The sequence below is a fragment of the Cnephaeus nilssonii genome (genome assembly GCF_951640355.1).
Source record: "Cnephaeus nilssonii genome assembly, chromosome: 16".
Lineage (NCBI taxonomy): Eukaryota > Metazoa > Chordata > Mammalia > Chiroptera > Vespertilionidae > Cnephaeus > Cnephaeus nilssonii.
The window spans coordinates 64,754-74,091 of NC_137087.1; the positions used below are offsets into that span (position 1 = coordinate 64,754).

General features: G+C 54.0%; 1 protein-coding gene across 1 annotated transcript; it reads right to left on the minus strand.

Moving 5' to 3' along the window:
• Positions 1 to 3,545: 3,545 nt before the first annotated feature.
• On the minus strand, positions 3,546 to 4,808 carry LOC307112498 (ubiquitin carboxyl-terminal hydrolase 17-like protein 6; the record flags this gene model as incomplete). Its single annotated transcript, XM_079793238.1, has 1 exon — positions 3,546 to 4,808. One exon carries the CDS (start codon positions 4,806 to 4,808, stop codon positions 3,546 to 3,548), a length of 1,263 nt encoding a protein of 420 aa, XP_079649364.1.
• Positions 4,809 to 9,338: the final 4,530 nt, after the last annotated feature.

Consider the following 9,338-nt stretch of genomic DNA (forward strand, 5'->3'; position numbering starts at 1 on the left):
CCAGGGCGTGGTTTTTTACCTCACCTGGACATCTGGGTTATGGAATGGTGGTCTGGGTTACAGATAGAGAAGTACACCCCTGATACAAGACTGGATTTTGTGTTAGAGACCTGGGCCCCGGGATAATCTTCTCGGACCTGCCCTGATGGTCTGGGACCCGGATGTAGTTCTGAGCCCCAGATAGAGGAATGTGTTCTGAGAGGATACTTCGGGCCAGGGAGCGAAGTCTAGGCCCCAGGGGGAGGTCTGGTACCGCACATGGACATCTGGGTTATGTTATGATGGTCTGGGTTACAGATGGAGAACTATATCCCTATATTTCTTACATCCCTTATATACCGTATATTACTTTTATCCCTTATATCCCTATATTTCTACATCCCTATATCCCTTATATTCCTTATATCCCTATATTCCTTTATCGCTATATCTCTATATCCTTATATCCCTATATTCCTTATATCCCATATATACCTTATATCCCTTATATTCCTCATATCCCATATATACCTTATATCCCTTATATTCCTTATATCCCTATATCCCTTATATTGCTATATCCCTTTATTGCTATATCCCTATATCCCTTTTATCCCCATTTCCCATGATCTTTATATCTATTATATCCCCTATATCCCTATCCCTGGTGAGGATTAAACAAAAAAGAAAAAAATGGCAGGACTAGCACCTGGGGTGGGTTGGCCCCCGGGGGTGTGTGGCAGCCTCTGCAGTTGTGTTGCTCCCCACACGTGTTGTATACAGGCCACAGATGCTGCTCAACACCCTGCAAGGCACACAGAGGCCCCAGTTCCCAACCGGATTATGTGTTAGAAACCTGGGCCCCGGGATAATCTTCTTGGACCCGCCATGATGGACTGGGACATGGATGTAGGTCTGAGCCCTGGATAGAGGAATGGGTTCTGAGAGGATAGTTCGGGCCAGGGAGCAAAGTCTGGCTCCGGGGGGAGTTCTGGTACCTCACCTGGACATCTGGGTTATGGAATGGTGGTCTGGGTTACAGATAGAGAAGTACACCCCTGATACAAGACTGGATTTTGTGTTAGAGACCTGGGCCCCGGGATAATCTTCTCGGACCTGCCCTGATGGTCTGAGTCCCTTATAGAGGAATAGGTCCTAGGAGGGCAATTCGGGACAGGGAGGGAGGTCTGGGCCCCTGGGGCGGTCTGGTACCTCACCTGGACATCTGGGTTATGGAATGGTGGTCTGGGTTACAGATAGAGAACTACACCCCTGATACAAGACTGGATTTTGTGTTAGAGACCTGGGCCCCGGGATAATCTTCTCGGACCTGCCCTGATGGTCTGGGACCCAGATGTAGTTCTGAGCCCCGGATAGAGGAATAGGTCCTAGGAGGGCAATTCGGGACAGGGAGGGAGGTCTGGGCCCCTGGGGCGGTCTGGTACCTCACCTGGACATCTGGGTTATGGAATGGTGGTCTGGGTTACAGATAGAGAAGTACACCCCTGATACAAGACTGGATTTTGTGTTAGAGACCTGGGCCCCGGGATAATCTTCTCGGACCTGCCCTGATGGTCTGGGACCCGGATGTAGTTCTGAGCCCCAGATAGAGGAATGTGTTCTGAGAGGATACTTCGGGCCAGGGAGCGAAGTCTAGGCCCCAGGGGGAGGTCTGGTACCGCACATGGACATCTGGGTTATGTTATGATGGTCTGGGTTACAGATGGAGAACTACACCCCTGATACAAGATTCTGTGTTTGAGGCCTTACCCCAGGATAATCTTCTTGGCCCAGCCATGATGGTCTGGGACCCAGATGGAGGTCTGGGTCCTAGGAGGGCAGTTCGGGCCAGGGAGAGAGGTCTGGTACCTCACCTGGACATCTGGGTTTTGGAATGGTGGTCTGGGTAACAGATAGAGAAGTACACCCCTGATACAAGACTGGATTCTGTGTTTGAGACCTTGCCCCAGGATAATCTTCTCGGCCCCATCATGAATCTAGTCTTGTATTGGGGGTGTAGTTCTCTACTGGATTCTGTGTTAGAGACCTGGGCCCTGTGATAATCTTCTCGGCCCCGCCATGATGGTCTGGGACTCGGATGGAGGTCTTGGTCCTAGGATGGTAGTTCAGACAAGGGAGGGAGGTCTGGGTCCCAGGGGGCGGTCTGGTACCTCACCTGGACATCTGGGTTATGGAATGGTGGTCTGGGTTACAGATAGAGAACTACATCCCTGATACAAGACTGTATTATATCCCTAATCCCTTAAATCCCTATATCCCTTATATCCCCTATATCCCTTATATCCCCTATATCTCTATATCCCCTATATCCCTATCCCCAGTGAGGATTAACCAAAAAATTATAAAATGGCAGCACTAGCACCTGGGGTGGGTTGGCCCCCAGGGGTGTGTGACAGCCTCTGCAGTTGTGTTGCTCCCCGCACGTGTTGTATAGAGGCCACAGATGCTGCTCAACACCCTGCAAGGCACACAGAGGCCCCAGTTCCCAACTGGATTATGTGTTAGAAACCTGGGAACCGGGATAATCTTCTCGGACCCGCCATGATGGTCTGGGACCCGGATGGAGGTCTGGGTCCTAGGACGGCAGTTCAGACCAGGGAGGGAGGTCTGGGTCCCTGATACAAGACTGGATTATATCCCTAGTCCCTTATAGCCCCATATCCCTATATCTTTTATATCCCCTATATCCCTATATCCCTTATATCCCTTTATACATTTACCCTTATATACCTATATTCCTATATCCCTTATATCTCTATATCCCATTATCCCTTATATCCCTTTATCCCTTATATCGCTATATCCCTTTATCCCTTATATGCCTTGATCCCTTATATCCCTATATCCCTTATATCGCTATATCCCTTATATCTCTATATCACTTTATCCCTATATCCCTATGTCGATTATATCCCCATATCCCCATTTCCAATATCCCTTATATCCGTTATATCCCCTATATCCCTATACGTGGTGGGGATTAACCAAAAAAAAAAAGGCAGCACCAGGTCCTGGGGTGGGTTGGGCCCCGGGAGTGTGTGGCAGCCTCTGCAGCTGTGTTGCTCCCCACACATGTTGTATACAGGACACAGATGCTGCTCAACACCCTTGATCTGGCCCCTTGAAAAGTGTACCCGCCCCCCACTTCCACACACCCTCCCAATCGCCCCTGCACCACGCCCACCACGCCCGCCCTCTCCCCCCCCCCCCCACCCTTCAGCGCTCAGCCCAAGGCTCTCCTGCAGGCTCCTGGGCCACTCCTGCTGCTGGCATCACTGGCACGCGGGCACGGACCTGTGCCCCTGCTTCTTCTTCTTCTTCCTGTTCGCCTTGGCTCCCCCTCTGGGACCAGGGCCTTGGCCAGTGCCCTTGGCCCCCCCGGGGAGGAAGTCCCCGGCTGGATGGTTGAGCAGGCAGTCCGCCGTGCCCCCTCGGTCCCGGGACTGGTGAATGAGGACGGCTTCGGCGGGCACCGCACACGCGACCTCCCTGAGGTTGGACTGAGGCTTGGGCCGGGATGGCTCCTGGGGCCGTCGCCGCTGCTCTCACACGGGCTCCTCGGACCCGGGACCCGTGAAGTTGGGGGCACTCTCGGGACCCCGTTGGGTCGACGCCGCGACCTTGTGCTCGGTCCCGGGGCATGTGGGTTTCCCACTGTCTCCTTCCAGTTCACTGGTCTGGACGTAAAAGAGCACATAGGCGCGTTGGCTCAGGGCCTCAGAAGCGTCGCAGGCGGTCACCTGGGCGTCGTCCATCTTAAACCACCGGCCGCCCGCGGTTCGGACGTAGCAGAAGTAGTGGCCGCTGTGGCAGGTGCGGCCCGAGTGGACCAGCACGGCGTAGAGCCGGTACAGCAGCGGGCCCGCGTGGCGCCCCTGGGACAGGTAGGGCCGCAGGTCCAGGTGCTCCGGGTAGCGCACGTCCCGCTCCACCTTGCTGTCCGCGAGCGCCGAGAACCGCTTCAGCACGAGCGTGAGCACCCTGGAGGCCGCGTGCAGGCGCAGCGTCTTGGTGGCCGGCACCTTCCGGCGGCACTTGCCGCACTGGTAGCCGTCGGCCCCGCCCAGCCGCTCGGGCCTCACCAGCAGCTCCAGGGCCTGGGTCACGCTCTGCGCCGCCTGGATGTCCAGGCCAATGTCCAGGTAAGGGTCCAGGGTGTCGGACACGCCCTGGCAGCGGAGGCACTGGATCCGAGATCTCCAGTGGCCTCCAAAGACCCGACGGATCAGGGTGGCGTCCTCCTGGGAGGGCCGGCCCGGCGGCGACGGCGGCCGCTCCTCAGGCACACAGGCCCGCTGCAGGGCGTCCAGCGTGAACAGGAGGAACTCGTGGGCGTCCTCCTGCCGGTACGCGTGGAAGCCCGCGAGCAGCTCCCCCTCGGGCACGATGACGTCCCCGGGGCGCAGGAGGGCCCGGGTCACGTGAGCCTGCAGGGCGCACAGGGCGCAGGACGCCCGCCGCCCGCAGGCCCCCGAGTGCCGCCCGGACAGCAGGTAGCGGGCCAGGGGCGGGGTGTAGCTGAGGCACTGCAGGGCCGCGTTCGCGTAGCAGGTGTTGCCCAGGTTCTGAAGCCCGGCCCCCACCGCGTGGGGTCTCCCCGGGCTCCAGCTCCCACTCGGAGGAGGGGTGTCGGCGGGAGCCAGTGGGCCCCGCGGGGCGCACCCGCTCTCCCGGGGCAGTGGTGGTTCCTGAGGCCCGCGGGGGCCACAGTGGACTTCCGCGGCCCCATCACCGAATCCAGCGGATTCGACCTTCGGGGGGTGCCTGAGCTGAAGCTCCTCTTCCCGGTGCGCAGAAGCGGCCTCCATGTCCGCGGACAGGGCCTTCGCGAGCTCTCTCCCCTGAAAGCTCCCTTGGAGAACGAAGCGTCCGGGGCAGAGGAGGTCTGAGAATGAAGGCCCTGGCCGCCCCACCCGCCCTTTTATAGGCCCAGAGCGTGCTGGGAGGAGCCACGAGCTCCACCAATCAGTGGCCCCCAGGCTTGATGGAATCAACTTTAGGGTGTGGGCCCTCCTGCCCCAGGCGGACCCAGGCACACCTTTCAGGTGGGATTAACGCAAGGGTCTCGAGAAAAGGTGCTCCTGAACAGAGGCTGGTCTCCGCGCCCCACGCCTGGTGTTCCTCGAAGAAAGGGGAGGGAGACGGGAGACGCAGACACACCGAAGCTGGCCTTGGAGGTCGTGGGAGGCGGACGCTGGAGTTGAAGGCACTGGGCCAGCGACACCAGAGGCCACCAGCGGCCCCGCCCAGCGACCTCAGAGACCTCAGACGGAAAGGGGTCCCGCTGGCACCTTGATTTTTGACTTCTGCCATCTGGACTCTCGGGGAATGCCTTTCTCTTCTGGTACGCCACCTCGTTGGTGGTAGCGGGACATGGCGAATCTAGGAAAGGCATAGGATGCCGTCCTTAAGACGGGCTGCACGACGTCTGTCTCTCAAAACCATTTAATCGAATGAGGTCAGTTTTCCTGTACATGTGATCACAATCTCGCGTGAGCGCCAAATATCATACGCAGGCCCAAGCCACGAGGAAAACAGCCACGGTGAATCTCCCAGACGTGGATCACTCGGCAGAAATCTTGGTAGCCGTCCTTGTGCTGCCACGTGTTCGCGTGTTCGTCAGCGGTCTCCCAGGCACACTCGCTGATTGAGTGCTCTGAACGCATCCATGAGCACGCCCCTCCCCCCACCTACCACCAGTCGCCTCGCGCCAAACACCCCCCCGCCCCCCCCCCCCTGTCCCCGCAAGTCCCTGCATTCTCATAGACAGCGCTCCTTGCAGGACGTTCGCTCGTCCCCCTCCAGCCCCCCCACCCCACCCCCGCCACCCCCTCGGGTCTCCCCAGACCTGGAGAGGTCCAGGCACCTGGCTCTGCCTCCCCCAGAGGAGGCTGCGGGGCGGACACACACACACACACACACACACACACACACACACACACACGCATTAGCGCTCATCGACCAGCAGAGGGCGCCACGGGCCTGCCGAAGCGTTTCCCGGGCTTAGAGAGGACTTGGGAGATTCCGCAGGTGCCCGAGGACCCCCGCAGGACACCTTCTCCACGTCTTGCAGGGCGGCACCACCGTTTGCTGGGTCGGAGAGGCGACCACACATGTTTAGACAGGATCGGGTGGGCCCAGGACAACCCTCTTTGGCAATGGCGGACGGACCCGGGGGCTGGGGGCTGCGGTGCAAAACCTGGAGGACTCTGGGGCAGCTGGTCACACATTTCCCGGCCTCTCCAGGGTGGCAAGAGCAGTGACAGCCCACCAGGGAGGGGTTAGAAATGTTTTGGGGGCTCTCGTGAGCCACACAAGCCTCCCCGGCTGTGCTGGGCTGCCGATCCTGGGATCCTGGGAGGGCGCCGGGACGTTTGCCTGCAGTCGTGGCCACCCTGCGGGCATGATCCACCCGGGTTCACATCAGCACAGCTGGGCATGCGCCTCGGGAGGGGGACATCGAGCCATTCCAGTGATTAGTCACAGGAGTGGAGACCCAGCTCCCCCACGGGGCAGAACTGGGGCCTGGGAGTGCAGGCAGATCTGGGAAGCGGACGTCAAGGGCTGATGGGCTGATGGGCTAATGGGCTTCAGGACGCGGGGCACGTGAACAGAGAGACTAAAATCAATGCGCACAACCACGCCCCTTCCTCCTCCTTCCACCTTCCTCCTGTCGCCCCCTTTCTCTCGCCCCTCACCCCCCTACATGGGTTCAGGAGTATCCAACTTTGCCAAAATTGCGATTTTGTGCCGCCCATCACTGACCCTTGACCCGGCACCCTGGAAAGTAGCACACACACACACACACACACACACACACTTCCACACACCCTCCCAATCCCCCCGCACCACGCCCACCACGCCCGCCCTCCCCCCCCCCCAACCCCAACCCCTCAGCGCTCAGCTCAAGGCACTCCCACAGGCTCCTGGGCCACTCCTGCTGCTGGCATCACTGGCACGCGGGCACGGACCTGTGCCCCTGCTTCTTCTTCTTCTTCCTGTTCGCCTTGGCTCCCCCTCTGGGACCAGGGCCTTGGCCAGTGCCCTTGGCCCCCCCGGGGAGGACGTCCCCGGCTGCATGGTTGAGCAGGCGGTCGGCCGTGCCCCCTCGGTCCCGGGACTGGTGAATGAGGACGGCTTCGGCGGGCACCGCACACGCGACCTCCCTGAGGTTGGACTGAGGCTTGGGCCGGGATGGCTCCTGGGGCCGTCGCCGCTGCTCTCGCGCAGGCTCCTCGGACCCGAGACCCGTGAAGTTGGGGGCACTCTCGGGGCCCCGTTGGGTCGACGCCGCGACCTTGTGCTCGGTCCTTGTACCAACATGTACACTTGTCTCTCCACTGTTGTACAGTTGAATGCTACTTTGCAGTGAATTCTATTGGTTTCAAAGACTGGTTTAATGTGCACTTTCTCTATTTCAAGGATTTCTGCAGTGTACAACATCCTTTCTAGACTATAGACCTACATTTTGATGTCTTTTCAACTTGTTCTCTCACAATTCTTTTATATTCATTATTATTTGCTCTGAATTACTACTGGTTTTTTGCAGTGTCCTATAATTGGCCTTCTACTCTACTTATGAGACTTCACCACATGTACAAACAACTGTATACACTCTTCTTTGAACTTGAGAAGCTATATACACTTGTCTCTAAACTGTTTTACAGTTTAATGCTACTTTGAGTGGATTCTAGTTGTTTCCAAAGCTGCTTAAATGTGCTCTTTGTTCTATTCTAGAATATCCCGCATTGTATGAAACACTTTCATTACTGTATGCTAACATGGTGATCTCTTTTCCCCTTGCTCTGTCACTATTCTGTTCAATTTATTGCTATTTTGCTCTTAGTTCCTAGTCTTTCTTAAAATGTCTTACAATTGGCTTTCTGCTGTAATTAGAGGACTTACCTGCATTGTACAAACACCTTTCTATACTCTTCTCTGAAGTTGAGAAGCAATATACACTTGTTTCCCAGGTATGATTTACAGTTTAATGCTACTTTTCAGTGAATTATAGTGGTTTCTAAAGCTGCTTAATTTTGCTAACTGCTCTATTTCAAGGATATCCCACATGTACGAAACACTTTCATTACTATACCCAGAAATTGTGATGTATTTTCCCTTTATAATCTAACTATTTTGTTCAATTTACTGCTATTTTACAGTTAGTTCTTAGTCTTTCTTACAATGTCTTACAATTGGCTTTCTGCTGTACTTACCCGACTTACCTGCATTGTAGAAACAGCTTTCTACACTCTTCTCTGAAGTTGAGAAGCATTGTACACTTGTCCCTTAACTATGTTTTACAGATTAATGCTACTTTTCTTTGAATTCTAGTGGTTACAAAGACTGGTTTTATGTGCACTGGTTCTATTTCAAGGATTTCTGCAGTGTACAACATACTTTCTAGACTTTAGACTTACATTTTGATGTCTTTTCCTCTTTTTCTCTCACAATTCTGTTATATTCATTATTATATGCTCTGAATTACTACTGGTTTCTTGTAGTGTCCTACAACTGGCCTTTTTATCTACTTATGGGACTTCCCCACATGTACAAACAGCTTTGTACACTCCTCTGTGAACTGTAGAAGCTTTATACACTTGTCTCTCAACTGTTGTACAGTTTAATGCTACCTATCAGTGAATTCTAGTGGTTTCAAAGACTTGTTTAATGTGCACTTTGCTCTATTTAAAGGGTTTTCTGCAGTGTACAAAGACGTTTCTAGACTATAGACTTACATTTTGATATTTTTCTACTTGTATTCTCACAATTCTGTTCAATTCACTATTATTTGCTCTGAATTACTAGTGGTTCCTTGCAGTGTCCTATAATTGGACTTGTGCTCTAATTATAGGATGTCCCCACATGTACAAACAACTTTGTATGCTCTTCTATGTACTTGAGAAGTTATAAACACTTGTCTCTCAACTGTTTTACATTTTAATGCTACTTCGAGTGAATTCTAGTGTTTTCCAAAGCTGCTTAAATGTGCTCTTTGCTCTATTCTAGGATTTCCCGCATTGTATCAAACACTTTCATTACTGTATCCTAACATGGTGATCTCTTTTCCACTTGCTCTGTCATTATTCTGTTCAATTTATTGCTATTTTGCTCTTAGTTCCTCCTTTCTTACATGTCTTACAATTGGCTTTCTGCTGTAATTAGTGGACTTACCTGCATTGTACAAACACCTTTCTATACTCTTCTCTGAAGTTGAGCAGCAATATACACTTGTTTCCCAGGTATGATTTACACTTTAATGCTACTTTTCAGTGAATTATAGTGGTTTCTAAAGCTGCTTAATTTTGCTTACTGCTCTATTTCAAGAATATCCCACA